The 19043-nt window shown below is 52.3% G+C and overlaps 2 protein-coding genes across 3 annotated transcripts; one reads left to right on the top strand and one right to left on the bottom strand.

Annotated features, from left to right (window-relative positions):
* Positions 1–42: 42 nt before the first annotated feature.
* SNRPA (small nuclear ribonucleoprotein polypeptide A) lies at positions 43–10917 on the bottom strand. Its single transcript, XM_061388335.1, has 7 exons — positions 10816–10917; positions 10260–10354; positions 7253–7425; positions 4818–4997; positions 2275–2448; positions 1763–1851; positions 43–422 (listed from the first exon to the last, which is right to left on the bottom strand). Exons 2-7 carry the CDS (start codon positions 10330–10332, stop codon positions 263–265), a joined length of 849 nt encoding a protein of 282 aa, XP_061244319.1. The 5' UTR covers positions 10333–10354; positions 10816–10917; the 3' UTR covers positions 43–262.
* Positions 10918–11137: 220 nt separating this feature from the next.
* ACTMAP (actin maturation protease) lies at positions 11138–18826 on the top strand. Of its 2 annotated transcripts, none has more exons than XM_061388333.1 (6): positions 11138–12217; positions 15258–15326; positions 15839–15963; positions 16728–16857; positions 16968–17038; positions 17795–18826. In XM_061388333.1, exons 1-6 carry the CDS (start codon positions 11904–11906, stop codon positions 18130–18132), a joined length of 1047 nt encoding a protein of 348 aa, XP_061244317.1. In that variant the 5' UTR covers positions 11138–11903; the 3' UTR covers positions 18133–18826. The 2 variants fall into 2 exon arrangements, with proteins under 2 accessions (XP_061244317.1, XP_061244318.1); XM_061388334.1 differs by lacking the exon at positions 16728–16857 and adding an exon at positions 16103–16195 and having other exon boundaries at positions 17795–17882.
* The last annotated feature ends 217 nt before the right edge of the window (positions 18827–19043 follow it).

Here is a 19043-nt window from a genome sequence, read left to right as displayed (position 1 = left end):
AGGGAAGGGAAACACGGAGGACAAGAAAATAAAAACAAATGGTTGTGAAAAAACAAACCACAAAAAAACACTTTAATTCCAGCCTAACAGCGCCAGGTGCAATGTCTGGGGACAGACTCTGGGTACAATGCTGTGTGGCAACCACTCACTCACACACGGCTCCAAGAAGGCCCCCATGGGGGACTTACCTTCAGGGGGCTGAACCAAGGGGGGAGGGGGTGGCCCCAGAACAGGGGGCCGGGACAGGCATGGGGAAAGGGTGCTACTTCTTGGCAAAGGAGATCTTCATGGCGTTGTTCTGGGTGATCTTGAAGCCCTGCAGGGCGTCTCGAGCAGCCCCTGCCTGCACCTCATTGTCAAACTCCACGAAGGCGATGTCGTGCCGCCCAGGGACCAGCCGGACCTCCTTGAACCCAGGGAACCTGAGAGAAAGGCAGAGACCTCAGGGATCCAGCCTCAGCACTCCGCTTGAACATTCAAGCATCCAGTGAGTAGGGGCCAGGAATACTGCTAAACACCCCATGATGCAGAAGATGGCCCCAATAACAAAGGATCATCCAGCCCGAAAAGCGGACAGTGCTAAGTTGAGGTGTTCAGTTGAGTCCGACTCTTTGAAACCCCATGGACTGTAGCCCACCAGGCTCCTCTGTCCATGGAGATTCTCTAGGCAAGAATTCTGAAGTGGATTGCCATGCCCTTCTCCAAGGCATGTTCCCAACCCGGGGATCAAACCTGCATCTTCTACACTGGCAGACAAGTTCAACAAGCCACCTGGGAAGCCCCAGAATAACCACTACCCTCTGCTTTTATAATCTGCTGTTTCATTTCCCTCTTCTCATTCCTTACTTCCTTCCCCATTAGGCAACAAATCCTCAGGGTTACCGGGTATCCTTTTTTCCATCAGTATTCTTAGAAACTGTGCATTGTTTTGTGGACATGGTATAAAATTGAGTAGTATGATTTTTGTTTCAGTTTCTCAAAATTTCCTCTCGACCCGGGTATAAAGGGTCCTGCTCCCTCTAACTGTGAGCACCTGCACTTGACTTCGCCCTTCTCCCAGGCTGCCTCCAGCTCCTGACCACACCATAAGGAATGCCCCACCCAGCCCCTTGGGCATGTTAGAATTTCATACAGTCAGGAGCAAAGTCATCAGTGTTGTTCTTTAGTCACTAAGTCACATCCAACTCTGTGACCCAAGGCTCCACTGTCCATGGGATTTCCTAGGCAAGAATGCTGGAGTGGGTTGTCATTTCCTTTTCCAAGGGATGGAACCTGCATCTCCTGGATTAGCAGTGGATTCTTTACTGTTGAGCCACCAGAGAAATCTAGGTGAGCACTTGACTAAATAGTGGACAGTTAGACCACACAATGGCCCGCATCCACCCACATCCCCGAGGGGTTGAGCATCCCCCAACCCCACACCTGCAGTCTAAACAGGCTGACTTCTTCCAGTCTAGCCAGCATTCAGTGGCATCTCACTGCTGCTGGACTTGCACCTCGCCTTTGTCTAAGTTAGAGACTGGAAAAATGAGATCCAGAGTCATCTCCATAAGGGCAGAGGACAGTCTGCCCATCCTGGCCACTGCTGACGTCCACGCCCGGCCGCTGCAGGGCCGGCCTCAGCCTCCTCCTTCTGGCCTCCAGGCGCTGTCCCCGCCTGCACAGACTTGGGCTCCACGAACAGAACTATGAGGCTTGTCCCTGTGGTGCCACCTCGCGGCCACCACCCTCTGGGCCCAGCCCAGCCACAGGCCCCACTTACTGGTTGAAAAGCATGGAAAGCATGAGCTCATTGGTCTCTTCCGGCAGGTTGGTAAGGAACAAGATGTGATTTGGTGGATTTTCTGAAAGCTGCAGGAGAGCAACGGGAGACCGTAAGTCTGGTCGGGGATCTATGGCCCTCCTGCCCTCCAGCCCCGCCCTGCCTGAATTCTTTCTAGTCTTTCACCTAACAGACCCGGTGCTGTTGCCTGTCCACCCTACTGTGTCCTAGACTGTAAGCCACAAGGGAGCACAGTTGCACCCATAAGTGGGTGCTCAGCAGAAGTTCAGAGTGAACCGAGGTGCAGCCCACCCCCGCTCCAGCCTCCCCTTGACGTGCTCCAGCAAACACACCAATTCCTCTGTCCCAGGGCCTGACGCCACTGCTAAATCTTCATCCTTCAACAGCACCTCCTCGGGGAGGCCTGCCCAGACCACCCAACCTAAAACAGCGCCCTGCCTGCCATTCCTGTCTCCTGACTATACCAGACCCCAGGAGGACCAGACACTTACAGGCTGGGCAGGTGGCATCTGCCCCGGCATAAGCTGTTGTGGCGGCATGGCCCCCGGTGGGAGCTGGCCAGGCGCCAGGCCTGGAGGCGGGATCATGCCCGGCGGCGGCATGTAGGGGGGCTGGCCCGGCATGTGGTGCATGATGCGGGGCGCCTGAGTCATCGGCGGCATGCCCTACGGGGAGAGGAGAGCAGGGCTGAGAGGGACACCAGCAAGTGGGAGGAGGTGTGCTTTCAGTGTTGGGAGGAAGCAGAAAGGAGAAAAGGCTGTTACAGGAAACCCCAGGTGTGAGACACAGACAGAAAAGATCCAGACTTGGAAAAGGCAAGAAAAGCATCCAAAGAGGAATGGATGGAGCAGATCAGGCCCAAGGTCACAGGGGACATCAAATTAGAAAGACTTAAAAATAAATAGAAACTTTTTTAACATATAAAAATTGGTTAGAGGAATTCCCTAGCCGTCCAGTGGTTAGAACTTGGTGCTTCCACTGCAGGAGGAACAGGTTCAATCCCTGGTCAGGGAACTAAGATTCTACACATCACTCAGTGTGGCCCCCCCCCACCCCCAAAAAAGGAAAGAACAATTAGAATGGCCTAATTTTGCTTGTAGACATATGAACAAAGTTGGGGGCCTACTGGTAAAAAAAAAAAAAAAGACTAGGAGAAAAATAAAAACATTATCAACTAAAAGGGGTGGAAATAAACACACTATAAGCAGCATGCTTACTGCTTTAAAACTTTATGGGGACTTCCCTGGTCCAGTGGTTAAGAATCTGCCTTGCAATGCAGGGGACGCGGGTTTGATCTCTCGTCTGGGAACTAAGATCCCATGTGCTGCGGAGCAGCTAAGGCTGCACACCAGAACTGGAAAGTCGGTGCGTCAAAACAGGAGGATCTCGCGTGCCGCAACTAAGACCCAACACAGCCAAATAAATAAACAGACTATATGGAGAAAGAAACAGGCCCAGAGAACAGACGGTGAAAGGCAGAGGTGGATGGGGATGGTCAGGGCTGATGCAAAGACGCGGGAAGGGGTGACAGCAAGGGGAAGGGAGAGAGGCTGAAGGCAAAAAGCACATGCTCCCAGGGGAGACAGGAGCTGAACCCCATGTGAAGAGTCAAAGTTGGATGGAAAGCTGGGCACAGTAAGAGCGGAGAGGGTTAAGAGTGGGGTAGCTTAACCCAGACACAGACACTGACACAAGACAACCCATCAGAAGGTTCGGAGACCAGAGTGGGTACAATTCATTCATCTGTTCTTTAGTACTTTATGCTTTCTGTATCTTGTTTAGAAAACAGGATGTTTCTACTCTTATGGCCTCACCGAGGTCATAAAGACATTTTTCTGTTTTCTTCAAGAACTTTGATTACTGGAGCTGACACATTCAAGTCTACCATTTATCTCAAATTAACTTATGTGTAGCCAAGTCAGGGCTTAATTTTCTCCTCTTACAAATATCCAATTGGTCCACTACGATTTACTAGGGGAAAAAGTCCTTTCACCACTGGAGAGCAGCGATACCTCAGTCATATACAGAGCGACCACATACACACATGCATGTTTCTGGACTCTACTCTGTCCCACTGGTCCATCTTCCCATCCTCAGGCCAACACCATACCATTCCTGAACAACAGGCCCCAGCTTTGCCATCACAGACATTTGCAGACAGCCTGTCTGTCCCCACAAATCCCTCTCGGGATTCTGACTGGAACAGAGCTGACTCTTTAAACCAGTTTGGAGAGAAATGACATCTTAATAGCACTGCTGCTGCTGCTGCTGCTGCTAAGTCGCTTCAGTCGTGTCCGACTCTGTGCGACCCCAGAGATGGCAGCCCACCAGGCTCCCCCGTCCCTGGGATTCTCCAGGCAAGAACACTGGAGTGGGTGGCCATTTCCTTCTCCAATGCATGAAAAGTGAAAAGTGAAAGTGAAGTCGCTCAGTCATGTCTGACTCTTCGTGACCCCATGGACTGCAGCCTACCAGGCTCCTCCGTCCATGGGATTTTCTAGGCAAGAGTACTAAGTCTCCAAATTTCTCTCAGCCATGTTCTATCACTTCAGTGGGCGGCCTTGCACACTTTCCTTGGAGGTGTTTTTCAATTTGAAGTATCCTTGTTTGTTGCTAATGTACAGAAATAAAACTGACTTTTCCATATTGATCTGGTGACCTTGTTAAATGAAATTCTTTTCAATCCTAATAGCTGGTTAGTGGTTTCCTCTGGATTTGCTACACAAACACTGACTTTAGAAGACACAGCAAAATCAAGGTCAAGGAGAGAAAAAACAAAAAGACTGAGACACACAGAAAAAGATCCTGAAAAACTGGCAGAGCGGCATAGACATCAGACGTTTCCAAGTGGGGGCACCATCACTCATATGCTCACCCCCTACAGACAGGCACACAAGCTCCACAAGAAAAATGGAAGTGCGGGGAATGCCTGGATCTCCAAGGGGATACCTCTCCCTACCGCACCCCCGCACCAGCCCACGAGGCTGAGGAAGACCTGGTGGGGAGGGGGCTGCGTCTGTGGGCCCTGGCTTACCGGGACAGGCCCTTGCACGGTGCCCACCACAGGGGCAGCCGCCCCTCCCTGCACGGCTTTTTTGGCAGCTGGAGTCTCCTGGCTCTTGGGCTTCCTCTTCTCCCGCTTGCGGTCCCGCTCCACGAAGGTGCCCTTCATCTTGGCAATGATATCCGAGTCGGTCTTGGCATATTGGATGCGCTGCCCAACAGAGAGTAGAGGGTGAAGGAGACTGGACTTAGGAGCCAAAATCAGACCTTGCCTGGAGCTTGGTGAGAAACATCATAGAAATCCCTTGGCCTCAATGTCCCCATCTGTCAAATGGGTACTGAGGTATTTCCCACTTCAAAGGACGACCAGGAGCTAAAACATGCTCTAGACAGTGCCTGGCGTGCAGCAAGCTCTCAGGAATGGATGCTGGGATTCTGATAGGAAGATGGGACAGCCCCAAGCATCGCTCAGGGTACAAGGAAACAAGGCCAGGACAGGAGCACTATATTGGAGAGTTTCCATCACACACGAGACCGAGTCTCCAAACTAAATCTCAGTCAGTGGTTTACAGAGGACCCAAATTTGCTCCGAGGATTCAGCAATGAGCCAATCACACAAAAGCCCTGCCCTCTTGGCATTAGTTCGCTGGGGAAGATATGACAGAGATCTAAAAGTGAACCAACAGGGGAAGGGGAGGTGAGGAGTTGAGAAGAACTGAAATTTTCAGAGTGCAGCCAGAAAGACCTCAGGGAGAGAATGCTGGCGTAAAGACAGGGAGGGAGGGAGGAATGCAGGCATCTAGGGAAAAAAGCGTTCTAGCAAAGGAAGAGCCAGAAGAGCTGGCGTATGGGGTGTGTTCAAGGAACAGCAGGGAGGCCTACGTGGATGAGGAGGGAGGCGACATCACAGAGCCAACAGGGGGCCTTGGGACTTTGTCTTTTCCTGAGCAAGCTGGGAGTCAAAGAGTGTTATAAGCAGGGGGATGACGAGCTCTCACTTGTGACTCCCAAGGAGCGCTGTGCCCATGGGATAGAGAGAGGCCTGGGAGGAACAGGAGGTCAAAACAGGGAGAAGGGTCGCGGCTGGGACTAGGCGGGTACCAGGGGAGGAGTGGGAAGAATCAGTGGAGGGTTTTTTGGAGTTTTTGTGTGTGTGTGTGTGTTTTGTTTTTTTTTAATTTTATGTTTTCAGTGGAGGTTTTCCAGGTAGAGTTGACAGGATTCCCTGATAGAGCTCACAGTGGCTCAGCGCTTTCTACAGTTCAAGCAGTGATGTTAAAGAAAAGCAGGGGAGGAAGGTCCACATAAAATGATTTATGATTTTTAGTCCTCAAAAGGGAATTTCCAGCTACTCCAGAAAAGCAATGGAAGACGTGGCAACTGTGGGCTCACACACCCACAACAGGACACAACAGGCAGGAGTCAGAGAACAGCCCCCTCTGGAAGGAGGTGAGGGCACCAGGCCGCCCCTGTGCCCCTGGGGCCAATGTCTTCCACGTGAAGAGACCTGCCTGGGACCTGCGGGCACTGACACTTGCTGTCACCACCCTACTGGTTCAGGGAGGCATATTCCAATCAGGTGAAACTCGAAGAACTGACAGGGAAAGAGAACTGATTGATATGGCAGGAATTCTGGATCAGCGCAGGGACTCTGAACAACAGAACCCCTGTCTGTTCAAGGCCTACTGAACGTCTGTAACCCAGTTCCTCCCATCCCATGGCCCCATGTAACCACGATTTATACATCAGCACCTGGTACCCAGTGATAGCCATCACTGTAACCCCTGACCCTAGATGAACTCTCCCCTTATCCCAGACCTGGGACCCTGACCCAGCCTCACTATCACAACCGAACCCCATCTCCCACAACTGAATCCATCCTCCCCAACAGCCACAGGCATCTCCCTAATCCTTCCATGGTTTGCCGGCAACCTTGGAGTCAAGTCCACCTTCAGGATCAGCTCCTTAGCCTGACTTCTGACAACTCTCTAGGCCATGCCCACCCCACCATCTCCCACCCTTCACTTCTGCCGAATGAACTTGACTCACTTCCCCAGTTACACAGGTTCCTGGTTATCTCCCATTCTTAGTTTATTTGTCTTTCTCAGCTACTCTTCTCCAACTCTTATTCATCCAGAAAGGCTCCCCCGCACACTCCCAGACTGGGTGAGAGTAGGCTCCCTGAGTTCTGTGCATTCACCTGTCCCAGCCCTGACCCCTCGGGTCGTCGCCACCTGGAGACAGGCGTCTCTCTCCAGCGGCACTGTGGGTCTACGAGGGCAGAGCTGGGACTTCCCGTGACTGCTGTGTCTCCACTGCCCCAATACAGTGAACAGTGGATACGGAGGACCAAAGGAGGAACTCCCATCCCTAAGGCTCTGGACTACAGGGGACAGTAGTCCAGACCCATCCAGCCTGCAACACGTGGCGCGGGCACACACCATAGCCTCCACACCCGGTGCTCACCATGGGCTTGTCGTAGAAGGGGAAGCCCTGCATGGAACGCAGCGCGTTGGTGGCACTGCTGACCTCCTTGAAGATGACAAAGGCCTGGCCCCTCATCTTCAGGCTTCGTGACACCAGGATATCCAGGATCTGGCCAAACTGGGAGAAGATGGCATACAGGGACTTCTTCAGCTCTGCAGTAGGGAGAGAAAAGACCCAGGGGTGACTGCAGGCCGGGGCATCACATCCTGGCACTGGAGCTCCGCTTTTCAGAGGAAATGCAGCCCAGAAGGGAAACCATCAGCCCATTTACAGAGTACTGAGCAATACCATCAGCAGTCTAGAACCACTCAGGTGGTCGTGTGCGTTGACTCTGTAGTAGGTCAACAGTCACAATACCTACCCCACAAGGTTGCTGCAGGGGAACACGAGTCACACATACAGAGGGCACATAGTAAATGCTCAATAAATGCAAGGACTTTCCCTCAATGTCTCCAGCACCTTGACACAAGCCCCTCTGATCTGGCCCTGGTGACTTCTCCCACCTCATCTCTCCCCATGCCCCATCTTCACTCCTATGGCTCTAGCCACACTGGCCTCCCAGCCCTTTCTCAGGCTCATCTCAGCAACCTTGCCTCAGGACCTTTCCACTGACTGATCCCTCTACTAGGAGCAACTTTCTCCTGATCTGTACATGGCTGCATCCTTCCAGTCACCCAGGACTCAGCAGAGAGGTTACCTCCGAGGCCTTCCCTGACCACCCTGGTGGGATAAGAGCCCCCTCATGTCACTCCCCCAACGGTGAGAACCTGCTTTTCTTTCATGGCACTTCCTACTTCCTGACATCATGTTTGTTTCCTTTTTGCTTGGTTAAGTCTATCCTATTTGTTTATCACATATCCCCACAGGGAACTCCCTAGTGGTCCAGTGGTTAGAACTCTGTGCTCTTATTGACAAGGGTCCAGTTTCAATCCCTGGTCAGGGAACTAAAATCCCATAAACCCCTTGGTGTGAGCCAAAAAAAAAAAAAAACCCTAATGAACAGTACAGTTGCCAGCACACAAATCTCCAAATACATTTGCCTGAATAAACACAGCATTAAATGATTTCTGGGAATAACTTCACTGAATTTTTACCTCTACTCCATGAGTTAGCAATTATAACTGCCCCAATTTTATTAATGTGGACAGAGACTCTCAGAGGATCTGTCACTGGCCCAGGACCCAAGTCCATCTGAACCCAGGACTACCAAACCTCCCTAGCAAATGGACAGCCAGGAAAGGGTACCAGTCTTATGCAAAGAAGGTACCTGAGCTTAAGATACCCGGTCGAAGAGACAGTAGGAAAGAAAAGGGGGATCGGGTAAAGAGGGAAGCAAATAGCCAAAAATTCTGATGGCATTTCTGAGATTTATCTCCACCTGCCATCCCCATGGCCTGAACGCCAAGTGTGGGCCTGAGTCATTCCCCTGGGTGCTGGGCCTCTCCCCAGTCTCCTTTCTTGCCCACCAAGTTCACCCTTCACAGCTGGAAAGATCTTTCACAATTAACTGCAACCCTTGCCTGGCTCCCCAAAGTCCTCAGGATGAAGTAAAACACCCCACCCAGCCCTCAAGGCATCAGGAGCCAGAGTGCACTGCTTGCCTGAAATGTTCTCCATGAATCACCAGCCTCTAAGTCTCAGGCACCCAAAACTGCAGTACATGTGGTTCCCAGAGTGCCCTGGGCTCTCTTTTGCCCCTGGACACTTGCACATGCTGGTCCAGGTTAGTCACTCGTCTCCCTCATTGTAACACAGATGCTGCTTCCTCTACCTGGTAGGCTTTCCCAAAATGTCTCCTGTTCTATGAACCTGAATACCTCTTTCCAAGTGCCCAATCCCAGCCTTGACTACTATGCCTCAACTTCCCCAATTATGGCCATGGCTACTCTGGGCTATCACTGTCTGGGAGCAGATCTGACTGTGGTTCCATGAAGTCAGGACCAGGACTGTCTCAGTCACCACTGTGTCCGCAGCTCCACAGAGAACTGGCCCGGCACAATGCTCTAACAGTATATGAGGGATTTACATGGCTTGTTTATTGTCTTCAATAGCAACTTTATCGGTAACCTAAACTTAATGCCAACAAGCTCCTTCCGTTCTCCTAACAATTTTCTTGAGGAGCTAATAAGAGCTAACACTTATATCCAACCCTTACTAACGGCTAGGCAGCATTAAAAAAAAAAAGCATGGAAGTTTAGCTCATATATTCCCTATAACATCTGCGCACAGATTTTGCCCAGCTTTCCTATATACATAAAAACATGAAGTTCAATAAAAAGTGATAACTTGCTCAAGAAAAAAGAAAAGTATGTCATATCTAGAATCGAGTTCTTAATCAGAATTCCATATAGTGGTTTCAAGCACGTATCCCTGCTGTATGCCTTGGGCAAATCACATCCCTCTGGAGTCTCAGTTTCTAATCTGAGAAATGGGAACAATAGGTCCTTCCGGCAGGGTTGCTGTGAAAATTAAATGTAACCATTATTTATACATCAGCACCTGGTACCCAGTGTTACCCACCATCATGGTTCATTTCACTTTATTTTGAAATGAAACGTTTTCACTGTGGGTTAACAACTTGAGGGCATGACAGTGACCAACAGTTGCAGTTCTTAGGCAGTTCTTACCCTCCTGGAGCTCAAAGGCCAGGAAAGAGAGAGTCCCCTGACAGCCAGATCAGGACTTGACTGGGGAGGTTCAGGGTTTTAGGAAGTCAGAGGCAGGCACGTGGGTGGAAAAGGGAAGGGGGAGGCATCCTGGAGGAGGGGGCTCCTGAAGCTGAAACCTTGAAAGACGAGCAAGTTACCAGGATAACGGGGAAAATGTAAGAGAAAATGAGGAAATATCAAAGGCACTGCCTCTGCAAAGACCGAACGTAAAAGAGTTTGGCTGGAGAAGGCTGAGGAAGAGACACGGATGCTGGGGACAGAAGAGGGGGCAGGCTCGTGCGGGATAGCCTGGTGTCCGGACTATCCCGAAAACTCACCATCCTTCTTGATCTTCTCATTGAGATTGTTGATATAAATAGTGTGGTTCGGGCGGGTCTCGGGAACTGCCATTGACAAAGTTGCTGAGGTAGGGCTGAAAGAATGAAAAAGTCCCACTCAGTCCTGGGTTTCTGAAAATCCTTTTGTCCTAACGCGGGCTGCTAAAGGATCTTCCTTCCAAGAGAAAGTCAAGTAAGGTAAAGACGAGGGAAGAGGGAAGCACGGCTCGGAAAACAAAGCAAACGCAGCACACAGATTCTCCTCCCCGCGTGGTGAGGGAAATCTCGTGAGGTTTACTACGAGTCCCAGGATGCTCTACTCGACTTAGTAGGCGGAGCGGCCTAGGTAGCGATTCCCACTGGCCCACGCGCTCAAAGGCCGGCCCAAGAGAAATGGCCCGGATGTAAGAGCCAGTTAAGGCAAGCGGGACGACTTTGCCGAAACCTGGCCTCGCGCAGAAAAAAATAGTTCCCACTACACGAAGCGCAGGAAAGCCCGGGCGTCACGCGCTCCGCCGCCAGGCGCCTACGGCCGCTTGTGTCCAAGAATACTCACCGAAACAGACTCAGCTCCCGCAAGCAGTGCCTGCTACGCTGCTGAGCGCCGACCACAAAACTTCCTCCTCTGGACCCGCCTTTGTCTATCTACAAGCCAACCCCTGCGCGGAAACTTGGTAGCTTGGCCAATCAGAGTAAGGCTAGCTCCCGGACCCAGATTTTGCCAATAAAAACGGCAATTGGGTTCCCGCCTCAGCAGAAAAACTCCGCCCAACCCCTGCAAACCCTTTTGCGGCGCACGCGACTACGGACCAATCCGTGAAGGCCGCGCCCCCTCACGCGCCTCTTGCCAATCGGGACTCGGTTCTTGCGGCAGTCTCTTCCAAGGCCTTTCTTTCACAGCCCCGCTCTGTCACGTGATCGTTAAAGGGGCGGACTTGCGTTGCTAATCTTACCGCGGGATTTGGGAAAGGCTTTACGCTGCGGCAGCCATTTTGCGGGAAGGGTAGGCGAGTTTTATTGCCCGACCCTGTTACCCCAGCCGTATGGGGGCTCCCAACGACCTCCAATCTGTGATCCTTCTCCACCCCACAAGACTTCCTGTTGCGCCCCGATTTCAGGACTTTCTCCACAACTAGGCTATTTTCCCTGCCAAGTGTCCTTTTGACCTCTGGCTCAAAGGTCAGCTCTAAGGTTCCAAACTCGGGTCAGAGATGCGAGGGGGTGGGATCTATTCTAAATTCTCCCCGTTTTTAGCCCAGGGGTCCTAAATCCCACGCTTTAGGTGCCTTGCCCCAGGCCTGGGCTTTCGTGTCCCATAATTTCCCAAGTTTCTAAACTAGCCCAGGATAAGAAGTTAACTCCTAAGCCTCACACCTTGAGCTCTGCATCCCAACTCTACCACAGATCTGTTTGCACATTAAAGGACCCCTTAGCCCTCAGATTCCTTGTCATTTGCGTCAGCTTCAATCCCTGCTCCCAAGGTTCCAGATTTTAGCCCTGTTTTTTTTACAATCCCAACTTCAGCTCCCAGATCAGGAATTCAGCTCTAAGACCGCCAGACTCTCCATCCCTGTGACCATATTTTGGAGGATCTGTCCCCTCTCTCCAATTCTCGATCTTTCAGCCTAAGTCACAGACCCCAAAATGATTTCTCCATGTTCTCCTCCTTTAGAGCCACCAGTTCCTCCTCCCGAAACCCCTGCATCCCAGGCCCTTAGTATTCCACTTCCTCCCCTTCCCCTAAACCTCCCCGAATTAGCTTTTCCACCCTCGAGTTTCCAGGCCTCTGTTCCCCCACCACCCCCACTGCCGCCGCCGCCCCGTACCACCGGGTTTGCTCCCCCTCATGTCTTCGGCCTAGAGAAGAGTCAGCTCCTGAAGGAGGCCTTGGAGAGGGCCGGCCCAGCCCCCGGCAGCAGAGAGGACGTGAAGAGGCTCCTGAAGCTGCACAAGGACCGGTAGGGTCCCATGGCCCATCCCTCCCACCCGTGGTCTCACCCGACCACCTCTCCCCACATCACTTCAGTCATCTCTTGGGGTTTCCCATTTTCTTAAGGGCAAACAGTCTGCTTCAGCTCCCTATTTGGACGCCTTCAGTGGCTGTGTGCCTTCAGCAATGTAGAAAGCTCCTGCTCCTTGAGAGCACCTCATCCAGTGGGAGAAACAGATGCTCCCTCCACCAGACAGTGACAGTCCAGAGAGGTCAGAGCCATCTGGAAGGAGTCTAGAGGGAGTTGGTGCCCCAGGAGTGGGGGGTCTCAGGGGCTTGTCTAGAGGAGGGAACCCCTGAGTGCTGTCGAGCAAGTTTCTTGATGAGAAGAGAAAATAGCTTGTGCCTGGGCCCAAAAGTGAAATGAAGAGATGTTCTTTTCAGGGACCTGCAAATACTTGACAGAGAAGTGGCAAATGTGGCCACTCATTTCCCAGGTGGCCAGGAGCCCGACACAGGGCATGGCGGGGTGGGGGGGATGCGGGGGCCTGTGAAGGAAGGTGGACTGTCCTGAGGGCTCTGGGGAGCTGTGGAATGGCTTTGTGCCCTTCCAGGGAGGGAGGGAGGCTGCCTTCCAGGAGTGGAGATGGTAAGACTGGAGGCTAGGGGCCCAGAAGGAAGCTGGAGCACCCAGAGACCCAGGCAGGAAGGAAGGGGCCTAGACATGGGCTGGGAGTGTAGGGAAAAGGGAGAAGTGACCTGCCCCTGTCCGGAAGAAATTTCCAGTTCTCTAGACAAGTTTATAATCAGCCCTAAAGGCCCCAAGTATAGTAAGACAAATTGTTTTGTTTTTTGTTTCTGCTGCACTGTGTGGCATGTGGAATATTAGTTCCCCAACCAGGAATAGAACCCACATCACCAGCAATGGACCCACAGAGCCTAACCACTGGACTGCTGGGGAATTCCCCCATAGTGAGGCAAATTTAATGCAAGTAACAACCACCCATTATCTACATATGCCAGGTGCTGTTCTAAGTGTTTTTTTTACTTATTAATTTAACCTCAGCAATTCCATGAGGCAGGAACTATTTATTTTTTTTAATTGAAGTATAGTTGATTTATGTGAAGTCGCTCAGTCGTGTCCGACTCTTTGCGATCCCATGGACTGTTGTCTACCAGGCTTCTCTGTCCATGGGATTTTCCAGGCAAGAGTACTGGAGTGGGTTGCCATTTCCTTCTCCAAGTTGATTTATAATGTCATGTTATTTTCAGGTGTACGGCACAGTGATTCAGATACACATATACACACATACATATATGTATATACGTATATGCACGCACGCATGCATGCTAAGTCACTTCAGTCATGTGCAACTCTTTGTGACCCCATGGACTGTAGCCCGCCAGGCTCCTCTGTCCATGGGGATTCTCCAGGCAGGAATACTGGAGTGGGTTGCCATGCCCTCCTCCAGATACAAAATAGCATATCTATGTTAAACTCAACCTTTTAGTTTCTCTCTCCCCGCTCAGGGCAGGAACTATTGTTACCCCATTTTTCAGATGAGGAAGCTGAGATTCACATTGGTTAAGTCACTTGGCCACAGTGCTTAGAAGAGGAAGGGCATGGCAATGGGGCACCCTACTTTTTGCGGGGGGGGGGTGGTGGCATCCTGCTTTTAACCAATGTGCTGTGATATCTCCTCTCATCAGGAGGGTGCCTCCCAGCCTTCCCCTTTCATTGGCTTTGGGATAGAGATAGAAGCACACTGCCTGGCACCTCCTGAGCCCTGGTGGAGAGGGGGGAAGGATTGGAATCACCAAAATATTCTTGAGTGGCCTCCCCTAGGAAGGGGCTGGGCCTGACTCTTATCAGTGATCTCTTAGGCCTGGAGCTGTCACCTGGTTTTGCTCAAGGCTGAGTGAAGGGATTTCCATCCTAACTGCGTGAAAAACAGGCTTGAGAGGGAAAAACATGGAGAGTTTCGGCACTGATGAAATTAAATTCATGTTTTATGGCAAGATGGGAAAAATTTCTTTTTCTTGATGTGGATCATTTTTAAAGTCTTTATTGAATTTGTTACAGTATTGCTTCTGTTGTTTATGTTCTGGTTTTTTGATTGTTGAGGCTTGTGGGATCTTAGTTCCCCGACCAGGGATCAAACCTGCATCTCCTGCTTTGGAAGGCAAAGTCTTAACCACTGGACCAACAGGGAAGTCCCAGCAAGATAAAATAAATGTAAATTGTTTCTTTGCCCATTTGGGCCTCCTCCCTCCCATTTAGTGTGCATTTACCAGACCTCCTTACAGAGTAATATTCCTTCTTAATCTTGTTAAGGGGTCAAAATGACCCATGTCCCACAACTTGCTTTGTACTTGTAGATCTGGATTGAGTAAATGGTCAATAATATTTTGACAACCCTTTGTCTCAAAAACTTAACATATGACTGTGTTTTGACATCTGATGGGTAGAGAAGTCCTCAGAGCATTCTGAAAGACTATCTCCCAGGTTATAATCCTCAAGTTGGCTCCAATAAAATTTTCCCTTTCTTCCTTTCGTTAATTTTTTCATCCATGGTGTAGAGCATGCATGCATGCTCAGTCGCTAAGTCACGTCCAGTTCTTTGCAACTGTAGCCCACCAGGCTCCTCTCTCCATGGGATTCTCCAGGCAAGAATACTGGAGTGGATTCCCATTCCCTTTTCCAGGGATCTTCTCAACTGAGGGATTAAACCTGAGTCTGCTGCATTGACAGGCTGGTTCTTTACCAGAGCCACTAGGGCTCAACATGATATAGAGACACCCCTTCTAATAAATTCCTCTGACTCCTAGTTGCATAGCTTTTGCACATCTGCTCTTTGGCCCTTCTGCTCTTTGCCCCTTCAGTGGCTGAGAAAAAGCAGGGAGTAGCAGGCAGAAGAATGATTCCCATTGAACAGACGAGAAAACAGAGGTGGGGAAGGAAAGTGTCTCATCAGGGATGAAGGCAGTCTGACCCAGCCAAGAGCAGCCCTTGAGGGTGAGACCCTAGGAACTGGTTCCCTCATGACCTGAATGCGCCTCTGATTCAGTTTCAGAAGTGACCTGCAGTGGATCCTCTTCTGTGCTGACCTGCCCTCCCTCATCCAAGAAGGCCCTCAGTACGTACCCTGATTTGGGACCCCAGCCCCTTGGCTGGCTGTGCCCTCAAGCCTTTGCCCTCACCAGCCTCTGTGAGGATTGACCAGGAAGTGTGGGAAGAGTGGGTTCATCCCAGGCAGCCTAGGGGGAAGGAGGAGGGGATGGAGAAGGGGAACTTACCCAGGTCAGGGTCCTGGGAGCATGTGCAGTAAACAGTTGAAACAAACAAGCAAGTGAACAAATCTGGTCCATTATCTCTGACTCCCCCTTGGCACCTGCTCCTCCTGGAAGCCCAGATGACATGTCTGCCTAACCTCCCACCCACTCACCCCACCCCAGCCCTCCAGCCTTGGGTTCAGGCCTTGGCCATCCCCTCTCCTAGGAGGGGGAAGTCAGGTCTCTCCAGTCGCCCTGGGAGACAAGGGAATTCCCCCAGGGCAGCAGACTGTTCCCTACACTCCAGCTTCCAGGGCAGAGGGGGCCAGGAAAGACTCGAATTAGAGGTTGGGGGGCTGGGCCTGTCTCTCCCCAGGTGTGGGCTGGTGGCCTTGTGGATGGCAGGCACCCTCCTGGCGCCCCCCGGCGGCACCCCCTTGGAGAGACTTGTGCAGGTGGCCATGGAGAGAGGATACACAGCCCAGGGGGAGATGTTCTCAGGTAGGTTGGGTGTGGAAGGGTGTCACCCAGATGTCCTGCAGGAGAGGACTGGAGAGCTTGGCTGGGATACATCAGGCATATGGGGGACTTTGTTCCATTCTTCGCACCCTTCTCCTTCCCCTGCCCCACCCTATCAAAGAGCAGAGTGTTATGAGGTGGACTCTGGAACCAGGCCACCTGGGTTCCCAGCCCAGCTCTGCCGCTTCCTGCTGCGTCACCATAGACAAGCAACGTATCCTCTGTGCCTCACTTTTTTTTTTTTTTTAATTTTTTTTGCAGTAGAGTTGCTTCACAATGTTGTGTCAGTTTCTGCTGGACAGCAGGATCAGTCAGCCATACACATAGATGTATGTCCTCTCTTTAGGACTCCCTTGTCATTCAGGTCACCACAGTGCATTGAGTTCCCTGTTCTGTACAGTAGATTCTCATTAGTTGTCTATTTCATACATAGTATCAATAGTACATAGGTGTCAATTGCAGTCTCCCAGTTCCTCCCACCCTGCCCCCTTGGTATCCATACATTTATTCTCTGCGTCTGTGCGTCAGTGTCTCTGTTTTGCCAATAGGATCATGTGTACCAGTTTTCTAAATTCCACACACATGCATTAACACAGGATCTGTGTCTTTCTCTGTGGCTCATTTTCCACGTTTGCACGAAGAGATGATGGTCACGGTGAGGGTTACAGGCATTGATTCCTAAAAGCCTTTTTCCTGGTGCCTGGTGCACAGTGACTGCTCCTCGTGTGTCTGCTCTGTCCCTGCAGTGGCCGACATGGGCAGGCTGGCCCAGGAGGCACTGGGCTGCCAGGCAGAGGTGCTCTGCGGCGGCCTGGGCGGTCCCAACAGAGACCACGTCCTGCAGCACATTGTCGCCGGACACCCCCTCCTTATCCCGTATCCCAGGGTCAGGGAGGGAGCCGGGCTGGGATAGGGGGAGTTGGGGCAGGGGGTATGTGTGTGTGTCCTGGGGCCGCCCCACAGCATTGGCCTTGACTGCAGTGCAGCTACGACGAGGACTTCAACCACGAACCATGTCAGAGGAGGGGCCACAAGGCCCACTGGGCTGTGAGTGCAGGTGGGTTCCCCCTCCCCTGCCCTGGACCCTCACTGTGGGCCTCCCTGATCCCCAGTCTCCCCTCCTCACATGCTCACCCTCGTGCCAGCCCCTCCACACTACTCAAGGCAGGAGCCAGGGTTGGACCACCTTTGTCCCTACAGGGTAGTTAGCAGGGTCCTGGCCAGCAGCAGGTACTTCAGCATCTGTCAATCAGGGTTTTTCCCAAACAAGAAACTCAGAGCACAGAGGAGGATCAAACTGGGCTGCAAACCTGGTCCAGACACTCCCAGGCTCTGTGACTCTGGACCTCCAGGTCCGCATTTGGAAATCAGGATGAACAGTCCCAGAGCAGAGGGCTGTTTGAATGTTCAAACTCTTTAAATGGTGCCTGGTAGGTTCCATGTCTCAGTGTTAGCTATAGTCAGCACCTTCGTCTTTCCACCTGCCTGATAGAAAGCAGCGTGCTGGTGTGCACACCTCTGAGCACGGCTCTCCTAGACAGCTCACAACAACTAGGTGATGATGTCTGCTCTGTTTGGTGCTGCCTTGGCCACCTCCCTGTGCTGACAGGCTGTCGGAGGCAGGACTTAAAATGCCTGCAGTTCTGGAGCCCAGCCCCATGGGTTCAAATCCAAGCCCAGCTGTGCCCACGCTGTGTACAGTGCAGGGATCATGGCAGCGCCCACCCTGGAGGGCAGTGGAGGGGGACTCTGGGAGCCCCAGCCCCTTGTCAGGGCTCAGCTCCTACTCACAGCCGCCCCCTCTTCCCCACAGGGGTCCTGCTGGGTGTGCAGCATGTGCCCAGCCTTGGCTACTCGGAGGATCCCGAGCTGCCAGGCCTGTTCCACCCAGTCCCCGGCACACCCCACCAGCCACCATCCCTGCCGGAAGAAGGCTCCCCAGGGGCTGTCTACCTCCTCGCCAAGCAGGGCAAGAGTTGGCACCACCAGCTGTGGGACTATGAGCAAGTCCGGGACAGCAACCTGCAGCTGACGGACTTCTCGCCCTCTCGGGCTGCGGATGGCCGGGAGTACGTGGTGCCTGCCGGCGGGGTGCGGGCCGGCCTCTGTGGCCAGGCCCTGCTCCTCCGACCACAGGACTCCAGCCACTAGGCTGCTGCGGCCCCAGCTCAGCTGTGTCACCAGCCACAGAGTGCCCTGGCTTCTCTCTCTGAGTGACAGCCTGAGGGGTTGGACTGGACCTCCAACCAGAGATCCTTCATGCAAGGTCCCCCCCACATCCATCCTGGGCATCACCCCAACTCCCCCAAGCCCACCTCCCAGAATTGAGCACCTACTCTGGGCTGGGGTTATAGCCAGGAGCCACACAGACCAGCTGCCTCTGCAGGGGAGAGACTGACAACCGCTGAGACCCCAGGGCTTGTCCCCCCCGCCCCATCAGTGCTGCATCCACCCATTTCTGGCTGCCGACCACCCTCTCCTTGTACCCCTGACAGTGTCTTCATGTCAAGCCGGAGAAGCCACGAACCATGGACTTCCTGGCGATCCACTGGTCAAGACTCCGTGCAGGGGGCACGGGTTCTGATCCCTGGTTGGGAGCTAAGATCCTGCATGCCACATGGTGTGGCCAAAAACAAAACCCAAACCCAAACCACATTTCACCACTGCCCTCCGGAGAAGCTTCCAGAACCTCCTGTATGCTCCTTGTGCAGCATCCTCCTGGCTCACCCCAGTCTCCCTCACCCCAGGTTCTTTCTCCTCATACTTTCTGCCACCAGTGGGGTCTCAGGTGCCTGGGGTGTCCTGTGCCTGCACCCGGCCCTCCATTAAAACTCCTGAATCCACAGTCCTGACTCTTATCACTTCCTCAGGGAAGAGGCCCTCAGGCTCAGCACCTCCCTCACCTGTCCTCTCTCCTGGTCTAAAAGGCAAAAGCTCCCACTGCTAATTATTTGTGCCAACCCCTTCACAACCCCCTTAACTCATCAAGTCCTCCAACCCTCCAAGGAGGGTACTAGATCCTCCCAGTTTGAGGGAGAACAGGCTGGAGAAGTACCGTCACT

The sequence above is a fragment of the Bos javanicus genome, chromosome 18 (genome assembly GCF_032452875.1).
Source record: "Bos javanicus breed banteng chromosome 18, ARS-OSU_banteng_1.0, whole genome shotgun sequence".
In the NCBI taxonomy this organism is placed as follows: Eukaryota; Metazoa; Chordata; class Mammalia; order Artiodactyla; family Bovidae; genus Bos; species Bos javanicus.
Note: the sequence above shows the minus strand (reverse complement) of the source record. Positions and strands in the feature narration are given on the sequence as shown.

Excerpts from the sequence above, each read along its gene's own strand:
- SNRPA (XM_061388335.1), bottom strand. The coding sequence starts at position 10,332 with ATGGCAGTTCCCGAGACCCGCCCGAACCACACTATTTATATCAACAAT. Across the intron at positions 1,852-2,274 it reads AGATGCCACCTGCCCAGCCT|CTTTCAGAAAATCCACCAAA; the intron begins GTAAGTGTCTGG and ends GCTCTCCTGCAG. Across the intron at positions 423-1,762 it reads CTTTCCATGCTTTTCAACCA|GTTCCCTGGGTTCAAGGAGG; the intron begins GTAAGTGGGGCC and ends CCTTTCTCTCAG.
- ACTMAP (XM_061388333.1), top strand. The coding sequence starts at position 11,904 with ATGATTTCTCCATGTTCTCCTCCTTTAGAGCCACCAGTTCCTCCTCCC. Across the intron at positions 15,964-16,727 it reads CCAGGGGGAGATGTTCTCAG|TGGCCGACATGGGCAGGCTG; the intron begins GTAGGTTGGGTG and ends CTGTCCCTGCAG. Across the intron at positions 17,039-17,794 it reads CCACTGGGCTGTGAGTGCAG|GGGTCCTGCTGGGTGTGCAG; the intron begins GTGGGTTCCCCC and ends TCTTCCCCACAG.